At 38.7% G+C, this 26,726-nt stretch overlaps 4 protein-coding genes across 5 annotated transcripts; 1 reads left to right on the top strand and 3 right to left on the bottom strand.

The window, feature by feature from the left end:
* Nucleotides 1-41: 41 nt before the first annotated feature.
* Nucleotides 42-2,274, bottom strand: LOC135668598 (uncharacterized). 2 transcript variants are annotated; one of them, XM_065178536.1, is made up of 2 exons: nt 1,821-2,274; nt 42-350 (listed from the first exon to the last, which is right to left on the bottom strand). In XM_065178536.1, the coding sequence occupies exon 1, from the start codon at nt 2,207-2,209 to the stop codon at nt 1,865-1,867; it is 345 nt and encodes a 114-aa protein (XP_065034608.1). In that variant the 5' UTR covers nt 2,210-2,274; the 3' UTR covers nt 42-350; nt 1,821-1,864. The 2 variants fall into 2 exon arrangements, with proteins under 2 accessions (XP_065034608.1, XP_065034607.1); XM_065178535.1 differs by having other exon boundaries at nt 1,840-2,273.
* A 316-nt stretch (nt 2,275-2,590) lies between these two features.
* LOC103982720 (26S proteasome non-ATPase regulatory subunit 4 homolog) lies at nt 2,591-10,464 on the top strand. The gene is made up of 11 exons (XM_009399719.3): nt 2,591-2,736; nt 2,857-2,970; nt 3,129-3,234; nt 3,763-3,877; nt 3,970-4,179; nt 4,257-4,569; nt 4,961-5,087; nt 7,242-7,345; nt 7,423-7,491; nt 9,600-9,687; nt 10,135-10,464. Exons 1-10 carry the CDS (start codon nt 2,725-2,727, stop codon nt 9,648-9,650), a joined length of 1,221 nt encoding a protein of 406 aa, XP_009397994.2. The 5' UTR covers nt 2,591-2,724; the 3' UTR covers nt 9,651-9,687; nt 10,135-10,464.
* A 487-nt stretch (nt 10,465-10,951) lies between these two features.
* LOC135668567 (synaptotagmin-2-like) lies at nt 10,952-16,263 on the bottom strand. Its single transcript, XM_065178534.1, has 12 exons — nt 15,809-16,263; nt 14,955-15,053; nt 14,805-14,855; nt 14,565-14,688; nt 13,989-14,107; nt 13,763-13,864; nt 13,583-13,657; nt 13,026-13,102; nt 12,697-12,943; nt 12,256-12,609; nt 12,040-12,168; nt 10,952-11,284 (listed from the first exon to the last, which is right to left on the bottom strand). The coding sequence occupies exons 1-12, from the start codon at nt 15,917-15,919 to the stop codon at nt 11,156-11,158; spliced, it is 1,617 nt and encodes a 538-aa protein (XP_065034606.1). The 5' UTR covers nt 15,920-16,263; the 3' UTR covers nt 10,952-11,155.
* A 4,002-nt stretch (nt 16,264-20,265) lies between these two features.
* LOC103982722 (GDSL esterase/lipase EXL3-like) lies at nt 20,266-22,578 on the bottom strand. Its single transcript, XM_009399721.3, has 5 exons — nt 22,156-22,578; nt 21,394-21,524; nt 21,090-21,323; nt 20,745-21,003; nt 20,266-20,653 (listed from the first exon to the last, which is right to left on the bottom strand). Exons 1-5 carry the CDS (start codon nt 22,469-22,471, stop codon nt 20,460-20,462), a joined length of 1,134 nt encoding a protein of 377 aa, XP_009397996.2. The 5' UTR covers nt 22,472-22,578; the 3' UTR covers nt 20,266-20,459.
* Between the last annotated feature and the right edge of the window lie 4,148 nt (nt 22,579-26,726).

Below are 26,726 nucleotides of genomic sequence, written 5' to 3'. Positions count from 1 at the left end.
CACTTTGAAATGACTTGAACCACAAATTATAGACATTAGGAGAAGATAAACCAGTTCATAGACTGGCTGATGAAATATCTGATCCCTTCAAAGTACATTCGAGCAATGCATAGAACAGGTGTTGGGAATCTGATAAAAAGCATTGTTACAGGATTTGCGACTTGCAGAGCGTTTGGATCCCAACATCATAAGCAGTGCAACTGATACAATTACAAGGCATCTCAAGGTGCTACTAACAGGGCTAATATAAAATTCAGTCGTAATCTTTGCTCCTAACATCTTCTTGACTGCAATCTTGTTTGATGACTATCGTCCCTGGTGAATCAGCAAGGAAAATGGACAACAACAACCTGAGAGTAAGAAGAGATATAATAATGAGATTGGCAAGGAAATAAACAGAAACTATATATTTCCTGTAGAATAAGAGCCCAAGAGTCATTGACATAAATATATACAAATGATGATAATGATAATGATAATCAACCCACTGATACCAAAATTGTCAATCGACAAGTGCCTTAAGTCTATATAAAAACGTTCAGATGTGGAGAATGTCTTAATATTATCCTATGAAAAGTGACAGAAAATATGGTCATCAAGCACACATACAGATAATTATGCACATAAATCTTCAACAATGTGCAAAAGTATATTCACAACTACAGCCAATGTAGCACACATACAGATAGTATGCTTCTTTAACACCACAATGAAAAAGAACCGAATAACAAAAAAACTATGTGCACAATTCATCCAAACCTTAGACAATACCAGAAAGAATATCACACACAAACATCATCCTTCTACTATTGAAAATATTGAAGATCAGAATAGAAGAGGATCAGAACAAGTTCATAGATTCTTTGTTCAAAGGATCAGAACATCCTTTGCTTGTGAATCAATACAGGCACAAAATACTGAAGACCAGAATAGAATAGAGACACATGTTACAGCCCAAAGGTCAAGGTTTCCATTATCTTGAGAACTACCGGTACCAGATAAAAACAAAAAAAAAGATACAACGAAGGAGATCATTGTAATCGGTGCCTTTCTATGATAGGAAGATACAACATTTTTTTTCAAAAATTAGATAGATGACTTTAGATCTGCTTCGGGAAGTACCATTGTGACGCATATTAGCAAGCAAAAGAAAGATCGATAATCATAAATCCCTGAAGGATTCGTTTTGATTTTTCATTTACTCTTATTGGCAATGAGATCTGATGGTAACAAGAGCTTCAAGGCTAGCACCACAATGATATAGGAAAAAGTACCCCATCATCACAGTAATTGACTAAAAAGAACATACAACTCCTTGTTTGTATTTGTTAATCAGAGAATAGCATAATCGACTAATTCAGTTGCAGATTTCTTATTAGCATAATAGACTAATAAGAACATACAACTCCTTGTTTGTATTTGTTAATCAGAGCATAGCATTATAGGACTACTAAAATCCATGCTCATATGTTCCAACAACAAAGTTCTTCACATCAAGTTCTTCTTTCTAAATCAGTCTCAGAGCAATAGTTCATCTAAGTAGAACCTCAACAACATATCTTCTCTCTAATTGGTGATTTGTGTGTCAAATATCATAGAAACATGATCAGAAAGAATTAACCAAGTAATCCTGGTCTGAAAAATAAAGCATAAATTCTCCTCATAAAAGATTCATAACAAGGTAGAAAAATCCATCTTTAATCAAGGCGACATAGAACAGAAATAAATGCATATGAAAACCACAGCCAACATGTTCATGGAAACCTCAGAATCTAAATAGAATTCAACATGGGCCATTAAGACAAAGGAAAGCTTCAAACCCTAAAATTCTCATCGCACCCGAGACAAGAAGCGAGAGGATCGATCACTTGCAGTAGCGGTCAGCCTTCTTCTTGACCCTGTCGTCGAGCGCCTCCTCGATCGTGCGGGCGCTCGTTCGGGACTTGTTGGCGGGGTCGTAACCGAACTTCTTGGACTCCACGGGAAAGAGCTCCTCGTACTTCATCCGCTTCGCCGCGTCGATCGTGTACGCCTCTGCCCCGGCCGACGCCGACTCCCCGTCGGCATCTTCCCCCGCAGCGAAGGGATTCTTTTCCGCGTCGGCTTCCGCCTTCTTCTTCTTCTTACGCTTCTTCTTGTCGACGCCAGCGACGTCGCCGCCCTTGAAGACGAGCCTCCCGGCCTTCACCTTCTTGTAAGCCTCCGACATCGTCCCGATGTCGCGTCTCGACACACTTTGCTCCCGTCTTCCTTGCCCTACGAAAGCCAGCCTCCAACGACCCACTAAGAACACTTGGAACAACGATGCGCCGCCGTTAATGGGCTTTGGGCCAACTGTAGACCGAACCCATCATGGCCCCCGTCGTTGCCCGACCTCTAACATTAGGCGATTGACCCAAGTCAAATCAACCAAATGGACCTAATTGAGGCGAATTAGTCGTCTCTATTACCATTGGGCGTGTAACGTTGAGGCCATCATGTCCGAATTGGACCCATGCAAATGGCGTTGGATTCGTGAGATCAGAAGAAAGCGTGGGTTTGGTTCCCAGAGCCAAGGTTGGTTGCTATATATTTAACCCCTTTAGCCCAATTCTTGTCTTCAAAGCCTGGTTGGTTTGAGCCGCAAGCAAACAACAACAGAAGAGTTGGTTCTTGATCCTCCGAAGCTCTCTTCCTTTCTCCTGCCCCATCTTAATCCTCCTTCTCGCCCTTCGACGCATCGCCATGGTTCTTGAGGTCACACTTCTCTGGCCCCTTTAGATCTCTTATTTTCCTTTCTTTCCGCCGCCTCCTCTTTGCACGATCTCTACTTGTTGCTAGGGTTTTCTTTGAGTATTTTGGATTCGATTTTTGCAGGCCACGATGATCTGCATCGACAACTCGGAGTGGATGCGGAATGGGGACTACTCGCCCAGTCGATACCAAGCCCAGGCCGACGCTATCAATCTCATATGCGGAGCTAAAACTCAGGTGATCGTCTCTTTCCCTTTCTGCAACGAAAGTTCTTGAGTCGAAGGTTGGAGCGGGTTCGATTTTGGGTTTTTGGAAATTAGGGTCTAGAGGCGTCTTCATTTGGGATCCGATTGGTTGTAATGCGAATTTTGGAGTTCAAATTATTGTTTTGACAGTCGAATCCGGAGAACACGGTGGGTGTGCTGACGATGGCGGGGAAAGGGGTCCGTGTCTTGGTGACGCCCACGAGTGATCTTGGAAAGATCCTGGCTTGCATGCATGGTAGGCGTTTTTGCTGCAAAATCTTTCTTGTTCCCATACTTGGTCTGAACCTTTCATCATCGTGCCTATAGTGCGTTTATTATTCAACCTAACACCTAATTGGTCGGTTGTTCTGATTCCTTGCTGTCTATTGAAATCAGACAAGTAGAGCTTATGGTTAAGACATACACCTCTGATTATGATCTGCTATAACTAGGAATTCAAATATTAGTGTCAATTGGTCAATCTTTTGTTGAGAAAATTTGATGACATCTAGGGATGATACTAGACTTGCTGAATGAATTTTGAGTCAAATGTTTTACCAATATGCTCTGTAGTTTGACCTTATTTTTAAACATTTGCTCTGTGTGGTTGGTATTTGTAATTGACACTGGTGATTTCAAATGCTTCTAAGCTATGTTAGATTTGTATTATAGCTATGCATGACAGAACTAGTATTTTCTTTTCTTACACAAGTGATGATTAACAAGAATTTGTATATTTGTATATTTCTGTCTTATCTATTTGTATATTGCTGTCTGTGTGTAGGTTTGGAAATCGGTGGTGAAATGAACTTGACTGCAGGAATACAGATAGCCCAGTTGGCTCTTAAACACAGGCAAAACAAGAAACAGAAACAAAGAATCATAGTTTTTGCTGGAAGGTATCCTCAAAATCATTCTGATTTCTTTCTTTCTCCCTGATGTTACTTATACTAGTTTGCATATTTTTAATACTTATTTTGGATATATCAAGTCCAATCAAGTATGACAAGAAGACATTGGAGGCAATTGGGAGAAAGTTGAAAAAGAACAGTGTTGCTTTGGATGTTGTTGATTTTGGAGAATCTGATGATGGGAAACCTGAAAAGTTGGAGGCCTTGGTTGCTGCTGTGAACAATAATGACAACAGTCACATAGTTCATGTTCCACCTAGTCCAAGTGCCCTTTCTGATGTGCTTATCAGGTTTCTGTGGTGATTTGTGAAAGTTCATTATCACGCTTTTTGATCCATGATTTATAACTTGTTTGTGTCATTTACAGCACACCTATTTTTACTGGAGATGGGGAAGGTGGGAGTGGTTTTGCTGCTGCAGCGGCAGCAGCTGCAGCTGGTGGCATGTCTGGATTTGATTTTGGTGTGGATCCTAACATGGATCCTGAATTGGCCCTGGCATTGAGGATCTCCATGGAAGAAGAAAGAGCAAGACAAGAAGCTGCTGCAAAAAAGGCTGCTGAAGAGGCTGCTAAACAGGAGAAAGTAGGGGAGCAAGCTTCAAGTTCCCAGGATGCAGCTATGACTGAAGCAGTTGACACTTCAGCTGTTGTGGCTGATGATAAAAAGCAAAATTTAACGGTGTGTTCTTTGTCGTACCAACCTTTAATTCTCATTTAATTAGTCTTTATATCTTCTTTTTCGAACCATTTTGTTTTTTACAAGTGTTGATGAGCTGTAAAATTGTCAAATCTTATACCTTTAATGTCAAATTTTCAGTTTTAATAGCCATAAAAATCTCTGAAGTTCTTAGCAACTAGTAACTTTTAGGCAAATGCAATAGAAATTAGTGTAATAGTTTAAGAGGAGTTTCAACTTTATAGTGAACAAGTTGAGTTTTTTGAACAAAATATTTTCTTTTATGGTGGATTCTTTATGCTATTTGATATGTTCTTACCACGTTGTCTCTCATATCTTGAGTTTACACAAAAGAACGACTAGTTATACTTGAATGCACTTGAAATGTTAACAGGATGATGAGGCTGCATTGCTAGAACAAGCTCTTGCAATGTCCATGGATGGTGCTAAGTCCACCAGTGTGGATATCACTGATGCTGACATGTCAGATGCTACGGCAGAAGATCCTGAATTGGCATATGGTTAGTCCTATAGTTAGTTTCTGTTACCTTTAAATTACCATCGCAAAATTTTGTATCTATCTTGTTCTCTGTCTTTATGGTGATTATATATGGCTAAATACTAATCTCATTTTGCTTCTACATCTCTATGGTGATTATATACAACTAAATACTAATCTCACTTTGTATGATACAAATGCTGTTGCTACTTTTTGAATCTACCTGAAGATAGACAGAGCATGCTTATTATCTATTTCTTGTCACAATTATTTTTTGTCAAATTAAAATGTTTGGGAAATTAGTAAGACATAATAGATGGTTTTGTTCCAAGCATGATTTGTGGGATTAAACAATCTTGATCCAATTTAGCCAATTTATATTGGGACTGGCTGCGCCAATCTCAATTCTTTTGGGGTTCATGGAGCCCGGTTGCAAAGTACGAGAAGTGATTGCTCCCTCTAATCGTTGTTGATATGTGGTCAATCTCAGCAATTCAGTTAGTTACTGACTGATAGGCCAGATTTGGTTGATCTTTTTTATCCCAGCTGATTTCTGCCTAATCTTGCCGTGTGGTGTCTTTTTCGGATGTTGCAGCTGATTCCAACAGAACCTGTTGAATATCTGATTTACCTGATATAACCCTCTTTCGTGATCTGATTTTACCTGTTTGGCTAATCCAAGACCAATCCAAATTCTAATTCCTACTGTTGGTTCTGAACCAGTCTTGATTATGTGAACCTTGGTTACAACCTGTCTTTTCCATGAAATGGATGCGACGGCATTATTGTATACTAGGATTTATTTTTCATTTGTCTTGATTTGTTTTTCATCATCTCTAGCATTTAATTGTTGTTCTAGGATATGTATGGTGCTATTTCATATGATTTCTGCATTGGAGTGGTTAATCTTATTGACAAATTTATTAGCTAAAAGTATTTTTTTGGCCATCCATGCTTTGGTGGTTAAGAACACTTGAAAACCCTTATGGTAGTTTCATATGAATTCAGGTTTAAACTGGTTGAACTTACTTTTCTTTTACAAATAGGTTGTATATTTAACTTATTATTTGCTGTGTGTAAATGATAAATGGTATTTAGTGATACTGTTCACTCCAACTCTATGTACACTTGTTTCCTAGATGGGAGTTACTAGGCCATGTTGTTGATTTATTATGCTCCATGATTTAGTTATCGTAATCATTGTTTTCCATGATTTAGATGTGTTCGGGATTATAATTTTCCTTGTTATGTACCTTCCTTTTTACCTTATGGTACCTATAACCATCCATCTCTTTCCAGCATCTTCACATTGAAAAGAAAGCATTTCCCGGCATGAGCCCTTCGATTAGAATTTGTTAAGTTACATTTTTCAAGATGTAACTGTTTGCTGTTCTTATAAGGGCCAGTTTGCACAAACGGAAAGGCTCTGGTTGAGCTGGAGTCTTTCTAGTTGATTCCGACTGTGTTTTAGTGATAAGGTCGAGAAATCACCAAACTTGTATTTGATGTCTGAGACAGATATGAATTGGATGTTTGATTCGAGAACCTCACAGGGAAGTGCTTGGGGTTCTCTTCTAATCTAGAAGTCACTATATTGGTAAAATAGCCTGCTACAGAAAATCTTCTGCTGCATGTATTTTGTTCTGTTTGTTATACTTTTGCTAATTGCCAGGTGACTAACTACATGGTGCCCATTTGACCATGTATTAATGACACTTAAATGGTAGATAATCTTCTCTACGTGCTAGAACTCATGGTATTATTGATGTCATGTTCTTTTCTATATTGCAGTTTGGGAAATACTTTCAGAAAGATATAAAATGTTACAGAGTTGAATATATATTGGGTGAACTCTACCGTAACAAACTTGGTAAATTGATACTACCTGAAATATATGATTAAATTTTATGTCCAACTGATCTTTAGATGATTTCAAGACAATAATAAAAAAAGCAAGGAACAAGGGACAGGTAAAGGGGGGGCTTCAGTATTTGAGCCAAACTAATCTAATATCTTCTCCAAAAGATTATTTGCTATTTCCCGTTCAGTTTCACAACTTTTACTTCTTTGGATGCATTACCTTGCAATATCCTCTAGAAACACGTTTGCAACTGTGTGCATTTTGTTTCGATAACTGCTTATGCAGATTTACAAAGTTTTACCCTATTGCATGCAGCCCTTCAAATGTCTGTTCAAGAAACTGCAAAAGACTCGTCATCCCAGTCAGAGATGAGCAAGGTGCTTGAGGACCAATCATTTGTTTCATCTATCCTAAACTCGGTAATATTCATTTTGCTGAAGTTATTGTAACTTTGAAGTAATTGTTCCTGCTATATATTAATAGCTTCTTCCCACAGCTTCCTGGTGTTGACCCCAATGATCCTTCACTGAAGGATTTTCTGGCATCTTTACAAGGCCAATCAGAGGTTTGTTTTGGACTGAAACTCCAAAACCTTTTATTGTTTACAAGTATATTGATTATTGTATTGTTCTTGTTAAATACCACCTTTTTTTAGTTTGATGTAAATGATAAAATTTTACAAGAAATTAGGTTCTAAAGATGGTACAAATAGTATTTACTCACTTGCTGAAGTGAGAGAAAAGACGAACAAAATTCAGGTTATTTTTTGGAGCATGAATAATTAAGATTGAAGGGAGTCTAACAAGAAAAAAATAGGCCAAAAGGGAAAGATGGTTATGATACTTTACCAAATTACTTCTCTCGACTATGTGGCCTGCAGATGCATATACAACCACATATACCAATGCATGAGCTTGAAAATATGATCACATATATGGTACATGTTTCAACATTATTACCATTTATGTGTTTGTATTATTTTGATACTTTAAACTTGATTGATGATGTATAACTTAGTCAATACAATTAACTTCGTGAAGAGTAAGAATATAAGTCCACGAGTTTTTAATTTAGTTGTAGCATTTATCTATCTGCTTTTTCTTTTGTACTTGTTTATTTTTCATACAATTTTTATATTTGAATATTTGAAATGCATGTGCTGGCTTATACCACATATATACTGTTGTACTTGACCACCTGCATACTGTGACATCTCTTTAGAAATTGCTTGAGAGTAAGGATGGTACTAAAAGCTATTTGGATGGAAGGAAAATTAGGGTAAGTTAAGGGTCCTCTTCAAAAAATGAAAGCTGGTAGGTTATGTGGCCCACTCTTTTCATGGTTGTATTAAGGAGCTATAAAAAAGGTATTATTGAAGTTAGTAAATTATTATGAACTTAAAACTTGAGTCAGACTGAAACTCTTGAGGCCGTTTGAACCAGAATTAATATGAACAATAAGTAACAAGAAGATCAACTGGAGAATATATTTACTTGCTTGGTAGTGGAACATTTAAAGTAAGGATGCTTGTTGTCATGAAAACAATGTGGACAAAAACCACAGTCAATCATAATATATCTATAATGTAAGTCAGCTCAAAGTCTTAACTGTTTTTCACTAATGATGCATGGCATATTTAGGATGGAATTACATGCAATCAAGTATTTCCTATGGATTTTGTCTATTGATTTCAGTGAACCGGGGGCAAACTTTATTTAGAGTTCTGGAACTAAGCTTCAGAAGCCATAGTTCAAAATTAAGTAGGATTAAGATAGAATATATGAGAATGTAATTATAAACAAAGGAAAATGATGGCATTGCTCAACAGGTGATAAAGTTAAGAAAAAGAAAACGTTTACTAAATAAAAGAATGATAGTTAAAGTGAAGAGTTGAATTTGCTGTGTTTTGTGATTGTTGTAATCCTCCAATTAGAAGAACAATTATATAAAGTTGAATTTGCTGTGTTAATATATTAAGAAACAAGATATCCAAAAGTTGTTATTAAGGATGTGAGGATGTTGAGATGGATGCTAGTGTTGTAAATTAATTGAAAGATAATAATAATGATTTTTAGTGGTAGTTTGGAGGTTTTTCCTGGTTGTGTTGAATTTTTTTAATCCACCAATAAGAAGCAGTAAATAAATTTAGGATAGAAATTTTAATAGAGAGATAAGAAGCTTAAGCTGGCTTGTTTAGAGGTGATATATAAGAATAGGATGGCCCCCTTGAGTCCTCTATGAACTAAGCTGTTCATGAATATATCATATGCATTCATTAACTGTGCATGATTTCTAGTTTCTAAAACTAAATTGAAAGATATAATGTTTGATGCATAGTTTCTAAAATAAAATTGTAAGAAATAATATAGATGCCTTCTCTTAGACCCTAATTTGGTATGGTGATTTTTATGAAATTTTTTTCTGGAATTTTGTTCTAGATTTTGTCCCTACTTGAAATTAGGTGGCTTCAATATTCCAATTAGTTGCACAAAGTACATTTGCGTTTAAAGTACCTAGTAAGTGATGTACACATGAGTGTTCTTGTACATGACCCTTTTTTTCCTGCTAAGCTGCTTTGGTTGTTATTCCTGTGCTTTTATTTGCAATTGCATGTGTTTCTAACACGTGAAGCTCTGATGCTGAACCTAGTGTTTGTTTTGCTTGTATTTTCAGACCCAGCAGAAGCAAAAGGAAGACGATTCAGAAAAAGGAGGTGATAAATAAAGGATTAGTTTAGGCTGCTTATGCCTTGTTATCTGAGGTAATAATTGTTGTTTAGATCTTATCTCAAAACTACTTCTGGGTTTATTTGTAGTCTCCTGAACCTTCATAACGATTTTGTTTCCTTTCTAGCGGCATATTCTTATACCTTAAAAAAGGAGTTGTAAGTGGATTTAACATGTTTGAATATCTCTAGCTGCTTCCTTTTTTTTTTTTAATTCTGTAATGAGGACTTTGTAAAAACAAAAATCTCACGAACATTGTTCAACAACGGCTGAGATAATGTGCTGATATTTATGTATCTGATATTGCACCGAGTTGTAAACCTTGCACATTCCTTCATGCTTGATGCTTTGCTGAACTCTTTTCTGCTTACCAGCATGCTATATGTCACCATCATCTCTCCAATCTTTTTCAGCAATCTCAAAGTTTATCGTTAAAAACTATAACTTGTACTACCCCTGTGTTAACTTTGTTTTACTTGCAGAACAATTATCTTTCTTTTGGGTGCCACTTGTTTCTTGTGGCGGTGGACCGAGGGCCTGCATTTTCTTTGGAGCTCGAATTTGTACTGTGACATCTCTATGGCCTGTGGACTATCCAACATTTTATATTCAGGGATGTTTCTTTTTATGCTACTTGTATCTGATCCTCTTCCAACTCAGTATCATCTCTGGTAAACAACAATGCCTAAGGTTTCTCTGGGTGTTCTATTACAGGTCTCCTTTCATGATTAGGAACATGTCTGTTGATATACTTAAAAAGATTTTAGTTTGTTCTCGTTGAGTTCCAATGGTAAAGTTGCATTTTCTTTTAACTTGGTTGGTTGTGATTTATTACCTAAATCCAAGCTTTGGCCTCATGTTAGGGTCAATCAATTCTCTTATGGGAGTGGATGTGATCTTTTGTGTATGTATGTATATATGTATATGTATGTATACAGAAAAATAATACTGTATTTATACACATGGAAGAGCCAAAGTAACAAAATTGCCTTCACCTGAAATATGTATGCATGTGAAATCGAGTTCTGTTTCGTCGACTTGGTTTCCACTGTTTGTTCATATTACTTCTACAACAGCTTTGCGTCGTCTTTACTGTCTATCATAAATAATGAAATCTATTCGTGGAAGGAGAAAATCCCAAATGAATCATTTCCATGACCGTGCATGCGTATCTTTCGCAACAGGCACGGGATCCACGACCGACACTCACTACACACAAAAAGTAATGGACTTGGTAAGTCTGATAAATTCACAATGCGCACACCCCTCCTTTCTGACAAACCATCGTAGACAACATGCTTACACCACTCAAAAAGAATTTTAAGAAAAATCTCAAACACAAAGTTCTATGAAGCTATGAAAACGTAAACAGAAATTCTTGGGATGAGAGCAATCTCTGATTCAGATATATACAGAAATTTATTCTCCAATTATTCAGCATGCGGTACGCCACAAGATCTCAATAAATATTTCCTTGTAGAGACAGTAAACAGTGTGGCTCAACTATGATGACCGCCACTGCAGCTCAACTTGTATGCGACCATTTTTGGAGTCGATTAGATGATATTTCTCGTTGATTCTCTTATTGTTGACAACATCTGCAAGGCTGATGACGACATACCCCAGAATTTCCTGACAAATAATTTCAAAATAAACATTCGTAAGCTCCAGATTAATGTCTATTGTGCAAGTACTCTTGATGAACAACAGCATATGACAATTCGCAGGCAATGCAAAGTCCCACATATAGACAGGCCATCGTTGAAAAAAAAATAAAAAGGAAAAGAAAACTGTGCATTGCTAGGTTTTAGAGGGCTAGATTTGGTGCGCCATCATAAAGTTGCTCCTTTGCCATCAGCATTCCAGTGGCAAATGCATTTTTGCACGTTGTAGGGAGAAACTGCATACATTGGTTCCCCAAACTCCTATATTTTCTTACCACAACCACTCATTCAAAGGGTAGTAGGGGTCCCTTCGAGGCCTCATGGCAGTTTTAGGATATCACAACTAATCTTACTTTATTTGTCAATATGATATAAAACATAAATAACTCATAACACCGACACAAACAGGTTCGTCGGGTTTATTATGAGTTTTGGCAACAACCTTGTGCCTCCACAATGTTGCTGGCCTGGATGTCTCAGAGTGTATATAGCCTCTTCGGGGGCTCTCTTAATTGGACAAATTAAGTTTTGCATGTCATTTTATGTAACATAATCAATTAGTTACAGTGAAGGTAAACCAAAAAAAATAAAGATAATCAGGATAAGCATGCATTAGACTTGGATCCATTTCGCTGCAAAACGATGATCCAGAAAATAAAGCTAGAAACTACATAGAAGAGCCAAAGTAACAAAATTCTCGAATGCGAAAGATATTGGTCATACCTTCGAGTGGATTCCAATACTTGGTGGCCTACTGAGAACCTCTACATGCATTTTATCATTTGTGGGTGGTTCCTCACACATGAACTGGAACTCCTCTTCCCAACGCGGGTCCCTGTTTTTCTTGATGTACTGCATACAATTACAACAAAATAAGATACCTTGTGCGATGCTGATTGGAACTGATGAATGCAGCAAGGCAACTGCATAAATTTCTACCTTGGTCTTCTTCTCTTCTCCTCTGAAAAGGATTCTAACATATGGATTTGTGTGGTGCTTCCCCTCAAGATCTTGAGCTTCATGTACGATGACCACAAGCAAGCCGCCACCCACAGGAGTGCCTTCAGGGGCCTTTTCTACATCGTTTTCACCGTCACTTATGTTGTTTGCAACTTCCCCTTCCTTAAATGGCTTGTAAGTGACCTCAAGAACAATCTGTCCACGCAACTTGTCATTCTGAGGATCACTAGGATCCATGTTCTTGAGCAGTTCAAGGGTTAGAGATTTTGTCTCGTCAGGGATGAGATCTTTCAATGGGATAGCATTCATGCCCATTTTCTCATGTTTTCCAACCTAGAGGAAGAAATATATGGACAAAACAGCACATCATGAGACAAGACAGTAGATGACCGACCAAAGAGATATAGTACAAAGGCATACCTGTTCCCAATCGTAGACACTCAACTCCAGAGCTTGAGATTCTGGATCCTTAACAACCAACTTGAATTCCTCATTCCATTCAGGGTTAAGGTTGCTACGCTTGACTGTTGTTTTCTTTGATGGAAGATTGTCATCCGCGAGCTTTAGCTTTACGTATGGATCGGACTTGCCCAAAAGATCTTTTTTCTTCAATTTATATGCTCGGACGACAACCACATTTAGGATACCAGTGGGCTTCTTCATAGCTCTGCAAGAAGCACATAAGAGATGATTAATATAGGAAGTCAGTTAGAGGTGAAGATATAAAAAGAAGAATCTGGTAAACCTACTTTGAAGGGTCCATTATTGGCACTTCCAGCGTTTTAGGCCAAAGATACATGTTGGCAACCTGCTTCTTGATCGTCTCCTGTGGATAAATGTAGAGAAAAAGAATGTACATCAGGAACATAGAAAATAAAACGAAGGCACAAACAGCAAACTTAATATACACATCTCTTCAACAATGATACATAGGCCAATGCTGTATAAATGTCACTACTGGGTGGTGATGTTCTGGGTTACAGCTGATGCTCGTAGCTACATTCAAAAAGGACGCAGAATAAACACAAGCAAGTCAAGAACAGGTATAGCTTCTCTACACTCTTGGAAGTGTGAACATTCAACATAAGTTGTTGTTATTTACTTTAAGATCCTAATAATCCTGATTCTGAACAAGTTTGAGCATCATAATTCTTGGTCAGTTTTCCAGTGAAAATCTCAGTCTAGAAGTGTGCAAATAACTGGAGCAGAAAAGACAGCTGCAGAAGTAACATGTAGCTCATTATATGCAGAAAATTACAATTTAAACGCTGATATGAAGATCAACTTTTCAAAACAAGTGAAACACCTGAACGAATCTGTAAAGACCAGGCACTGACATCACATCAGCTCCAAGAAGCTTTAGTCCAAAATCAACATGTGGCTACAACAGAGTACAGGAGGTGAAAATATTATAAGACTGGTCAAAAAATAGGAAAATGATTAGAACAATAAGAAGCATCAAAGATGAGCTCTGTTTCTCATTCACCTTTTCCATGAGCGATACAAGGATCTTTGCGAAACAGGGGAAGCTGGGGACAAGTGGCTTTAATGTAATACGTGGTGTAGCAAATACTTGCAAGTCTATTACCTAAAAGAGTTAAGAATTGGAAAATTGTTAGGGATGACTGTCATCGGTTACCAAAATACATGAGCTTAAGCAAAAAGTCAAATTTAATTTACTTTCACAAAATGAATGTAAAGAAAGAAAAAACCTGTGCAGTTGCTTTTAGTCCAAATGCCTTAACCACAACAGTGACATTAGGATTTCCAGCCCATTTAAGTGATGGTTCCATAATTATTTCTTTTTCATCTGTAATGTACACTTTCATTCCTGAAATATAATGTACAATTTAGTAAAGGTACTTAGACTTATGAACCTATGATAAATATCTATGAACCGCATATGTCAATCGAATGCAGTGCAGAGTTGAATATGAACACTGAAGAAAAATAAATCAGATCAGAAAAAAGCAATGTGTAAAAAGGATTTCGGTGCAGGCTGGTATCGAAGTTTCTCAAGCCAACTAAATGAAAAATATGTAAACAATCTGAACTGATATATACAAGGATTCTTACGCTTTTAAGAAATCAAAGATATATTTATATCGGATGATCTGAAATTAGAGTCCAAAGACCAAAAACTAAGTGGCACGAAAAGCAGAAATTCACTATTATTTTGTCTCAATTATATGGAAGATTTCCTGGTGATATCTAGAGAGAGAATGTGAGATTAAGGTTAGCATATAATCTAATGTAAAAAGCCAAGTAACCATGAGAGTAACACTGACCCTGCAAAGTAGGTGGCAGAGAACCTAAAGTGAGAGTTTCAAATTCAACCGAGTCAATTTTGTACTTGGCAGTATTCTCAGCAATAATTGGTTTTGCTATCTCCTTTGCAGTTTTGCAGATTGCCTGCAACGCAATATTTAGATAAGAAAGAAGCCAAAAAAGAAAAGTAAGTATGATAAAAACTGTCATCGGATCTTGTAAACACTCGAAGAATTTGCTAAAATTTCAAGAGTAGTCACCTTATCGAGATATGGCCACAAAAGCTCGAGAAACTTGTTTAGCCAGTCAATCTTCAAGGACAAAACCGTAAGAAGCTTAGTTTCTGAAATAATCAACAGGCTACAGGACATAAATATGAACTGGAAATAGAGAGGAATGCCATTTCTTACTCGATCAAAGTCTGGATTTTTCACCCATTGAGGAATTTCAGGAAACATCTGCTCCAGTGACTTTGAATCAAGTTCAGCAAGAGGCCTAATTTCAGGATCCTGAGTATATTTGTTTCACTATCAGTAATTCAGTATATTTGTATCTCAACTTGCATACTGGAAAAATAACAAGGACATGACATCTATTGACAGAGCTGAAATGCACACATAAAAGGAACATGCCAACAGCTATCCTTTGACATATTGCTCGAGTTGGCAGACTATTATCACACCTTACCACAAATTAGCCATCAATCTTTTCTCATAGGTCAAGTTCTTTAACTACAATTTGAATTATTTATTTTCTTGGCAACAAATATACATGTACCACATACTGCAGTTCTAAATTCTCAATACTAGAGGTGGAATTGGGTAGTAGGCATAGAGTGTCTATTTATTGGCAAAACACGCCCCATTTCTCCAAATCGTCCCCTACAGTGCTCATGCAGACATCGAGCAAGATTCCACGAAGGGGGCCTTGGATATTTCCCCAAAGACATAGCCTGATAGAGTAGCAATTTTCACCTGATGAACCACAAGAACGGAAGGGAACATCTCATGAATCCAAACTACGCCGATGGATTTCTACGACCTGATGATGCAAACCTTAGAGGTGATGAAAAAAGCATCAGAGAAAGAAAGATGGAACATTACAACGGGAACTTCTTTTCTCTGCTGCAAAGGGTCGGCAATCTGAATCCGATGAGGCAACACAAAACCCTCAAGAAAGAAAGCCAAGAAGGTCGAGAAACGTGAAGAGATCTCCCAAAAAGGGTCATCAAGGAAGAGGCGGAGAAAGGGATCAAGAATCCTACCTTAACATCCGTGGGCTGGAAGTAGATGAAGAAGCAGTAGCCGATGAGCAGCCCGACGCCGATTCCGGTTCCGAACCCCAAGAAACCCAACAGGGAGCTCAAGAATCCCATGTCGGATGCCCTCTACAGATCCAGGAACACGGGGAAAGGAAGAAGACGTACAAAACCCCACCTTTCCGCGGTCCGATGCCCGGATCACCTAAGCTAGCTTCCTCCTCATCCAACCCGGATCAAGAAAAGGAAGGCCGCAAAGTGGGAAGAGCTGGGAGAGGCGAGAAAGGGGATCCAAAAAGATTTACGTTTCCATCGGTGGATTTATTAGGCTGTCCTCATTAGAACGGGATTTAATGGCAGCCATAAAAGTTGGGAGAGCCAGAGTGTGAGCGCGCGCCCCTGCCCCTGCCCCTGCCCCTGGGGACTGTCGGTAACGCGCTGCTGCATGGGTTTGGAAAGCTCTTGCCTGTGACCCTCACAGCCACACACTCCTTTTCTTCTCTCTCGCACATCCCCATCCGTTTGCTTATCTATGCATTATTTTACTGTCAGAAGAGACGAGAGGGAGAGAGAGAGCGAGCGAGGGGCTATAATGTCCGATGAACAGTTACTTCGGTTGGGTGCCGCGGGGAAATCGCGTGCTGCTCCGCACTCGGAGTTCGATCGACGGTGGATGGGAGAAGATGGACGGCGGTGTTTTGGGTGGTAGTCAGGTGGTGGGGTAAGGTTTCGAGGTCAAATCGGGTTGAACCTGTCCTCGGATTCCTACTTCTGTTGTAATAGTCAACAACCTGATCTCGGCCACACATCTGGGATTTGGAGATGCGTGACAAGGGTTGATGCAGCTGCCAGCGACGGTGACGTCCGCGCCAATCAACATCGTGCGACTGTCCTAATAGCAAATCGACGTGTCTTTCTATCGCTCGATCAAAGACAACCTGTTTTGAGAAAAAAACAAATGACGGTCATGATGGTTTCCACTATTTAATTTATTTTTTTACGTGATCATTTGATACGTGGGAAGATATCAAATGCTATTGTTATTTTATAGATAAACCGAACGAAGATAAATGCAGTACTTATTTGATCGATCGATCATTGATATGATATATAGATTCATGAGGAATTATCTATTTTAGACGATGGATGTATTTATATAATTTTTATTTTTTCAGAATATATAAGCTTTAAAAGAAGTGAAAATAAGAAAGATTCGATGGGCTTACGAGTACTTGGCTTCACTTTAAGAAAAAATACTGATAAAATAATTTAGTCTCTCATATAAAAAAAATATGAAAGACTTGATAGACTAAATCATATGGATACATAACAAATTACCTACCAATCGCACCGATGACCGATCAAGCGGTACCTTATCAACTCGTTTCAAAAGCTTTTAAATGTAACACGAGGATGAACTACCAAAAGGAAAGAGAAAGTAAACGAGGAAAGGACGTGAGGAATAAAAAAGGGCAAAACAGGGGACACATTTGGGTCACCAACAGGATTACTTTTGTTGTATTCTGGAGCCACATGCCACATGGCCTTACCAGGCGAACGTTTGTCCTGTTCGAATTCGCAATAAGAGATCGATCCAAAATGGGTAAAGACGACCAAATCCACTAATAAAATTACGTCTCTATGCCGACACGGTCAAAAGCATCAAATTGGCTATATTATAGATTATTATAATAATTCTATAATAATATATAAATAATGATAACTAAAAAGATATAACATGACATGATTTATAATATTTTTCAATAATATTTACAGTATTTTTAATACATCAATAAAGCACTCTAAATGTTTTTTAAAAAATATTATAAACATCAATATGAATATATATATATATATATATATATATATATATATATTCAGAAAATTGCATAAGTACTTTAATTTCATCAAATGAATCCCAATAAATATGTTACTATTCAAACATAGAATGTCCAGCTAACCGATTTAATGAATCAATTTAATTCGAGATACTTATGATAAATAATTTTGTCTCGAATCAACAAATCTTGACTAACTAATGGACTGTGTCTTGTCGGACTTAATCGTCTCGGGTCCGATCCGAACCTAAACTGTTTGTCGTGGATCATAAGGATTGGCCCATATCGGATCTAAACCGGGTCGGGTCTATCTCGGGTTGGATGCGATGCACTGAGCCAGCCGACACCCTGCCCCTTCCACTGCGATGCCGACACGCATTGGCGGCAACGACGGCCTGCATTCCCACATCCCCATCGGTGAGCTCCTCTTCGACGTCCCAAATTCCGGTGGCCGCCTCCTCTGCGCCTTGCTGCCGTCGATGCAGGCAACCCAGTTACGGTGCGGCGGCTTCATCGTCGCCCTTCGCCTTGACCGCACCGTGGCCGACGGTGCGCGAGCTCTTGGAAACGCCCAGCCCTCCCCTCATCACATGCATTTACCGCAACTACAACTACGTGCCGACGCCTACGCCAATGCCGCCGTCGCCGCCCGACGACGTGCTCGATATTTAACGTAAGCATAAATTTAATGTTCTTGTCTTCTCCTGCACCAGCATCTTGGCGACATGGGGCTCGAATCCACATGCTACAGTTTCGGTTCAACAGCTCATATCAGAAAACTTCTGGTTTACGGATCATCATTATTTACCATAGATTAGTACTATTCTTTTGATGAATTAATTGAATATTAAATATCATCTGTGGTGAAAGATTGTAGGGATGCATACATGGATCTCAAAAATTTAGACAAAGAACCAACCTTATCTTCTTGCCCATTTTCTAACAACAGCAGGCATATTTTGGTGTGTGATATCATCAAGATTTGGCATAATAAAGCTCCTTTTTCCCAACACTCATCACAGCATCTTTACAATAAAATAAAGAGTGATACCCCTTTGGGGGATTGGATATCCAACTCTTTTGATGAAGACAAGGACACCAACCAACTAAACTAAACATAATACATACAACAACTTGCTTTAATTATGATTCTTATTGCTAACATGGGGCATAATACTCTAGTAAGCTATCCTTCTCACCAGTCAGGTCCATCAGCAAGCTGTGCTTTCCAAGAAGAAATCCATGGTCGGAGCTTATCAAGATACAGACAGGATGACTGTAACATGTACAGAAACTGAACAGTTCTTTCATATGACCGGCAGCACCATCTCCAAGTTGAAGAGTGGTTGAACGCTGTCAATGGAGGTGACATCAAGATGTGACATAATTTCTTGGCCGGGATGGGAACCAAAAAACGCTACTGGTCACACACCATTTTTGCTGCTGCAACTAAAAGGACGAGAATTCGTTACACTCAGATCACTGCGCCTCGTCTGTTTATTCCGTCTCCATGCTGATTTCCGTAGACCAAGAAGCACCTTCATGTGATCACAAGTTGCAGATGGGAAGCTGAGCAAAGATCTTCTTTGCAGTTGTCTTTCTCAACCAGCTCATAAGATTTGGATCAGGCGATGGAGAAGCCATTTATGCCCACTCATCTATAGTGAATATGAATTCAAATAAAGACACGAAATCAGCTTTAGGCGCGGATAGATGTGTAAACATCTAAGATTACAACAATATATAAAGGCAAGTGATTGAAAGATATCAACAAAAACTTACAGGCAGAAAAAATTAAAGTAGACGTGAAGAACAAAGAAGCAATAATCATGCATCACAACTGAAGACCCAGAGGCCAAGAAGACAGTGAGGTGGAGGATGATAAGACCAGCTAGAGCTTGGATCAGTCTGCTTTTCCATGGAGACAGAACATTATGACAAAGTTCCCAATGATTTCTGTACAGCTCATGTTTGTCTTCAAGTGGTCCTGCTGCTACTTCTGAAGAAAGCTGCATCTGAAAACATCGAGGTAAAGAGAGTCACAATGGACTCAGCCTGCTTGGAGTGCAAGCATCTCCGCCCAGTTTGGAAAAGGGACATTAGAGAATCTATGGCTTCCCAACCTTTCTCTCTTAATCCTCCCCCAATAAACTTTTTTGATAATGTACTCAAAAGGTTACGTGTAATCAATGTAGTTTGATTCATTCCAATAAACCATTAACTAATCATACTTATTTATGTCACTAAACAATGAATGATGTTGAGATATTGGAATGGGATGGACGATGTCTCCAACTGGACTGAGCCCATGCAACCTGTGCTTAGTGTCTTAGAAGAATGGCACAAAACGACAAGCTGCGTTGCTTACGTTAGATTATCCTAAAGCCACAAAAATTATAATTCTTTCCCTGTTTGAGGCATCACAATATCAGATCAACCTGATCAAAAGTGACCATAAGAGTCGGTCTTTAACACAAATTTGCCAAAGAAACGAAGGATAAAGTTATACTTTGGCCGATAGATGATCATCAAACTTCAGAGCTTGCTCCTCCGAGCGCATGGGATCAATCAAACACATGAATTCATCAAATGGTACCAGCATTACCCCGAACGCATCACTCGAACTGGCCGAAGAACCTTGTTACTTCATTAGTAATAGTAGCAGTGCAGCCCATACACGTTTGATTCCACGGCCTTATTTCACAATGCGAAAACAACATCTTAAGGAGGTTTGTAGAAAAGGCAAGCACAAGAAATATTGGGTTCTTTTCTCCCTCTTTTTGGCACAAGGAATATGGTTAAAGGTGCATTGAATCACATTAAACCAAGAATTGAATGTAATTATCAAAAATGCTGCCGACTATGATTTTGTAGGCCTTCTCGGTCGGGTGGTAGCTGTCCCAGAACACATAGTCCGTCACGTCACTGCACACGGTGGCCGTCTTGCTGTTGCACAGGAGCGTCACCTCTATCGTTCCGGTGCCACAGCATCCCTTCGTCGACACCTTGAATCCTACACACGCAGGAGATGGTAGTCCAAATAGCAACCCGTGTGCAAAGCTGAAGGATGGAAGTGAGTGGGAATGCAAAGAAGGTTGGGTTACCGTAGTAGCCGGGTCGACGAATGAGATCAAGCAAGATGTCGTATATGTCGATGTAGACGAGCTTTGTGCCGTCACCGAATTCTCCGGAGAGCCTTCGGATCTCCTGTTCGATCTTGGAGTTGTAGAGTTGTGCGGCTTGGTTGCGAGTCTCCTCGCACTGTCTCAGGATCCCTCCGCCAACAGTTCTTTGTGATGGTACGCATCCGATGGGTGGAAGACCCACAAAGCCGATCTTTCTTGCTCCCATGCCGTGTAATTGCTGAACCCAATGATAATAGCATCGAAGTAAGAGCAAGTCTTCAAGGATATATATATATATCCAATATTCCACCGGAGTTCACGCACCTTGATGAAGTCGGAAGCCCCACCGATCAACAAATTCACATAGGAAGGGATGTCGTAGTGTGGTCTCCTGAACGGGGTGGTGAAGTAAGTGTTGGCGATGTCGTCGGTTCCGGCACATACCACGTAGAGAGCTTCGGAAACGATCTCTGCGCCTCGCTCCTCGCCTGCAATGGCGGACAGCTTTTCTTTGTACTCCGCAAAGAGCTTAAGCTCGTCGGTCATGGAGAAAACACTCTGAAACAGTACCCAGTTAGTGTTCATGATTCAAGACAAGGTCGTCCTCAACGACAGATCTGATAGATACCACTATCTCGGGGGTGATAGGGTCAAATCCGGTTGCACCGGAGGCGAAGCTGACACCGGTTAGAATGTCTTCTGGTGAGAGGTCAACGCCAAGGTATGGCGGAAGCAATTCCTTCACCCCTAACCCTGAAGCTGCAAGTTGTTGATCCATAGCAATCTGGTTTAGATTCAATAACTCCAAACAAAAGCAGTTCTATACATCACTATTCCAATTTCCTCGAGATGGTATGTTACACGAAGATTATCTTTTACATACACAGATAGGTTTTTGTGTGTGTGTGTATATATATATAATTTATTCCGCAGTTTTTGATGTGTGTTAACTCGATAATGGAACAAAAAGAGAGACGTCGGTACAGAAGTTGGCTGGACACACTTTAACTCCAAGTTGAACATTAAGTGACGAGCAAATTATACCTTGTTTTGGAAAAGTCAGCAATGGCGGCAGAAATGGGCTGACATGATGAACAGAGGAAGCTTAGTTTTCTGACATATGAACTGAGGCATCTTTTTCAAGTGGTTAATGTTTGAAGACCATTTTTGCAAGATCGACGGGAAAGCTAATAAATGTGACGTTGAAAGCCATTTATTTCCTTTAGCTCTACGTGGGCAATGCTGGATGAGACAGCCCAAGGAAGTGTAACACCTCAATAATGAACGTCTTCCTCCATGCATATATACTCGGTATGCCGTATATCTAAAAGATCATGCGATGCCAAGGAGGAGGAGGAAGATATGTATGTATACACGTATATAAACTTACCTATAAGGTCTGTGGGGATCAGCCCATTGGAGAACCTTCCCGTGGCCTGGTGATCGATGAAATCTTGGCCGTAGGGAGGGAAGTCGCACCTGATGGTGGTCGCAAGCACGTCATTGTTGCCCGGGTCGACGATGGAGTCGCCGAACGCGATGACCGCCGGAACCATCGACCCCGTCGTCCGATTCGAGGAGTATCCATGCGCTCGAGCAAGCAGTAGCATCAGTAGCAGCAGCGAGGTGAAGAGCGCTGGTGCACTGTGAGACGCCATTTTCATTCTCAACCCCATGGTTTCCTCCCCAGCTGCTGCTTCCTCCATGGGGCAGATCCTTCTTATAGAGGACAGCTGATGGATGGTCCAGTGAAGGAGCACTGTGCGTCCCAGGCTTTCGATCTGTGTTCTATCTGTCACCCAACACACACAGTTCCCGGAATCGAACGAGCGGTGATTAGCGAGTGAGATAACAACAAGGACGCAGCATCAAAGTGGCCCATCTAATTTTTCCTACCAGTATTAAAGGGATGTATTGGATTGCTGCGGGGGCAGTGCATCAAATGAGGTGGTTGTGGTGGGGCACATGACGTGTACTCAACCAGTTAAAGGGGGGGACGCATCACATGGCGCGAACGTCCGATCCGATCATGACATTCCAACCAATTTCCCTCCATTTCCTCTGGTGAGGGGAGATCGAGGAGGAAGAAGAAGCTGCAGTTGTTCTCTGTTGTAGCATATTTGGTCAGCGGGCAAAAGTCACTTGTGGTTCACTCGGTACTAAGAAAAAGTGGGCACTTTGACTTATATAACTCGAATTTAGAATAATAATTATAGTAACAAGAAAGATTAATGATGAATTTAGAGAAGCAATTAAGGAAATAAGATGTCATCGATTTCTTGGCACTTTTGGACTTAAAGTACTGTAACATCTCCAAATTAATTCGCATAATCATGCAAGTCATTCTCTATTTTCTCTATGAGCGTAGAAGCCTAATTAATCAGTATTTATTGTCTCGATTGAGATATCCAAATTGATTAGTAAAATATTATATAAGATAAAATATTAAGAGCGTTAAATATGTTATTTAATATATATTTTTTTTCATCTCCTATTTCCTTGGTCATCTAAATCATAGAGTATTGTGCTATCCTATTGGTTGATGTATTCACCAATATCAACTCACCATACTGTACACAACCTGTGGCACATATTGCCAAAATGTCATGTAAGTTAATAGATGTCCTACAAGTTTTGTCAATCCAGTTTTACTGCTCATCCATTAATGATTAACATTGAAGGGGAAATTGGACCCTTTCTAATTACTATCCTAAAAATGGGGAAAATTAATGGTCCAATTAATCATGGTAATAAATAATCAGCATGGCAAAAGTGATATAGGCCATGTTTAATCCAAAATATATCTTCTAAGTAATGGTATTGTATTTAACATGAAACTTCTATCCAAAATTAAATTAGAAAGAGACTTACTTTAAAGATGATTCCTTCATCTACTTAACTGATAATAATAATGATTTTCCCATATTAATTCTCATAATTTGAATCCTGATCATTCCTAATTCTCCATGATAAGACATCTCAAGCAGATTTCCCAACTGTCTCAGGAATAATTTAACTTTTTGTTCCTTGTATCATAAAACATTATATATTTATGCAAAAGTTACATTACATGTTACAATAGGATAGATATGACAGTGGATCATACAAATAGTTAAGACATTACAACTTGTTCTATATATATATATATATATATATATATAGTAATGCAGAAACAAAGGCATTTAATGAAGTGTTTGTTCAATTTGTTGCTTGAGAGATGACATCCGAAATCAAACTAAAATATTTTTTTTGGATGGATTGTGAAGCCATGTCTTAATCTTAAGATCTTATGATGATTTAAGAAAATAATTACTAATTAAGCTATTTACTATCTTCAAAATATATTGAATGAGTTTTCAAACTCTAAACCCCTAACAAGTGAGTCAGATATATCATCATTAAACTAATATTTGAAATGTAATATTTATGGAACGAGGTCTCTCTCTCTCAACTTGTAATAAGTGTGTTTGATATTGATGACTTATCCAATGAATGAGGCAAAATAAGGATAAGAAATGGAGTGAGGAAAAAGAAGGAAGTGAAAGGAGAGTAACCTAGCACGTGTATACAACCTACCTCAATGTTTGACCTCATCCTCACTAGGGTTTAAGTAAATCTATGAGGCACCAAAACATGGCACACAAAGTACCTCTAGATGACAGTATCAGATATAGTGTTACTTACTATTAATGAATAATTTAGTCACGATGAAACTTCCACAACATGGACCATAAGTCTACCTTACATGTCGTTGCATTAAAGAAGAGCATTCATTCGGTAGATATGCGTCACATTTGCCTCCTGCTTTTTGCTCGATTTAAACTTTCATAGCATCACTTCATCTTTTCTCCTCCTAGAATTGATCAATCATCATGGTCTTAATAAGATTTCTAAGAAAAGTTTCCTCTTGTGCATGTTTGGTAAATGATAATAAGCCATTCGGTATCGGATTATAGCTACAAAAGTGGAGGGAAGAAAGTCGTTTTATCGATAATTCAACATTCGGAAACATGTTCACTATATGCACAAGCATTACTCTTCTTAAGCTACAACTAAGTAGCCAACATTTGTGGCCTTTTCGAGCTACATGTTGGATTTGGTTAGAATTGTAGATAGATTTCTAGAGAACATAGGAATTTGCTATAGTATAATTTGACATCAACTCTGATGATTATTTGGCACGTCCTTATTAATGAAGAAGACGTCTTGCATGATATCAGTGATCTCATTTATTAGTATGCTTATATAGGTCTAATTAATTCTTCTTTTGCATGCCCAAAGCAACTTACTCCATTACCCCATTCAGCCTTCTGCATGATGAGTTTCTCCCTGAACTTAAGGCTTCTTGCTAAAATATGAAGCTATTTATTCTCCATGTTTACGTTGAACTTGGATTTAGTATGAACGCAATCAATTGCAATCACAGATTTGGGACCATTGAGTTACTAAAGTTTCTGAAGACCTTAAACAGAAGAAAGTAAACTTGGATTAGAGAATTCTGAAGATGTTTTCAGAGAGGTGACAAGAAAGCTATTTGATTTGATTTTTGATAATAAGACACTCACATCGAATTCAAGTTTCCATTTCATTAGTGCTAAATGAAATCAGAAAGTCTTTGGCATCACAATCATCATGTTATGTTGGTGTGGTGTTTATGTTAGCGAGTCTCCTATTACTGATGTGATTCACTTATTGGTCGGACTATTACGCACCGTTCTATCCACTCTTTCGGCTCCACATATACCTAATGTTCCCTTCGGCGAATTAGGACTAGAAAACGATATGCATCTGCTTCTGTGTGTTGCTTGCTGTGTGCACTAACTTGCTTATCAATGGAGCTCATTATATTGTCTGTTCAGCGGGCAAATTAGTTCCGTGCATATAATCCGGCATTAAAGTTTTCGATGGCCAACTTGATTTGACGAAGACGTTCATCCGTTGGTCCTTAAGAGACTGATGAAGAAGTACTGTACCAATACATCGTTGGAAACCTCATAAATCTTAAGGTAATAATTATATCAACCATGTCTTGGTCCAATTGTTCCTCTAAGTGGATGGAGAGAAGACAAGTCATTGACACCAATCACATCATGAAACATCTAACTTGATGTGATGTGTCGCACAGTAAATACATATCCTTCTTCCCTGTCTGTATTCTTCTCATTCTTCTTCTTCTTCTTCTTCTTCTTCTTCTTCTTCTTTTCTCTGTCTACTTGTGTCTGCTACGTACACCGGAATGCATACATCCCAGCTTCTGGTCCAAAAGTCCTGTGTTAAATGGGACGTGAGATCGGGCTGCCTCTGACACGTCTAATTGCTTTGCACTTTCGAAGCAGTAACAACATGGATTGGCCTGAACCGTAGATCAGAAAGTACTTTTGGTTTGTGGTGGGATCAAGATTAGGCATTTATGAGGTCACTCCAATGTCTTCCCTCTATCTTCTGCAACGTAGCTCTTCCATGTGAGGGAGAAAGCAAGAGCTGCTCAACTACTGTGATGGTGGTGGACCATGTCATGTTCTTCCTGTGTTGCAGTCTCTTGTGGTAGTCTGGCCACAAATGTGGCAGCCACTTTTCAACCTCTCTCTCTCTCTCTCTCTCTCTCTCTCTCTTAAGGTTAAGGTTTTAATGTCCAAGCTTTCAAGTCTTTTTCCAAATCGTAATAGTTATGTAATATTATCTTTCAATGTTATTGCATAGAATGATTATTTATTGCCAATTACGAAAAGCACTAATGTCTCAATTACTTGGGGCCAAAAATGAAAATAAATAAATACATTGTGTTTATAATGTAGATAACTTATATTTTATTAATTTAATGAGGACTAAAAATATTAATCCACTCATATAATCCTGAAATAAATGTAGTCAACAAATATATTTTTTTTTATCATTTTCAATATTATAAACATTAATTATTTTACCTAATTTCACTATATAAATTTAATTATAAGATGCCTA

This window comes from Musa acuminata, chromosome BXJ1-4 (assembly GCF_036884655.1).
Source record: "Musa acuminata AAA Group cultivar baxijiao chromosome BXJ1-4, Cavendish_Baxijiao_AAA, whole genome shotgun sequence".
In the NCBI taxonomy this organism is placed as follows: Eukaryota; Viridiplantae; Streptophyta; class Magnoliopsida; order Zingiberales; family Musaceae; genus Musa; species Musa acuminata.
Note: the sequence above shows the minus strand (reverse complement) of the source record. Positions and strands in the feature narration are given on the sequence as shown.

Excerpts from the sequence above, each read along its gene's own strand:
- LOC135668598 (XM_065178536.1), bottom strand. The coding sequence starts at position 2,209 with ATGTCGGAGGCTTACAAGAAGGTGAAGGCCGGGAGGCTCGTCTTCAAG.
- LOC103982720 (XM_009399719.3), top strand. Across the intron at positions 2,971-3,128 it reads TATGCGGAGCTAAAACTCAG|TCGAATCCGGAGAACACGGT; the intron begins GTGATCGTCTCT and ends TTGTTTTGACAG. Across the intron at positions 4,570-4,960 it reads ATAAAAAGCAAAATTTAACG|GATGATGAGGCTGCATTGCT; the intron begins GTGTGTTCTTTG and ends AAATGTTAACAG.
- LOC135668567 (XM_065178534.1), bottom strand. The coding sequence starts at position 15,919 with ATGGGATTCTTGAGCTCCCTGTTGGGTTTCTTGGGGTTCGGAACCGGA. Across the intron at positions 14,689-14,804 it reads TGTGGCCATATCTCGATAAG|GCAATCTGCAAAACTGCAAA; the intron begins GTGACTACTCTT and ends ATTGCGTTGCAG. Across the intron at positions 13,658-13,762 it reads TTGTATCGCTCATGGAAAAG|CCACATGTTGATTTTGGACT; the intron begins GTGAATGAGAAA and ends ACTCTGTTGTAG.
- LOC103982722 (XM_009399721.3), bottom strand. The coding sequence starts at position 22,471 with ATGGAGGAAGCAGCAGCTGGGGAGGAAACCATGGGGTTGAGAATGAAA. Across the intron at positions 21,525-22,155 it reads GATCCCCACAGACCTTATAG|CTTCAGGGTTAGGGGTGAAG; the intron begins GTAAGTTTATAT and ends AACAACTTGCAG. Across the intron at positions 21,004-21,089 it reads GGGCTTCCGACTTCATCAAG|CAATTACACGGCATGGGAGC; the intron begins GTGCGTGAACTC and ends CATTGGGTTCAG.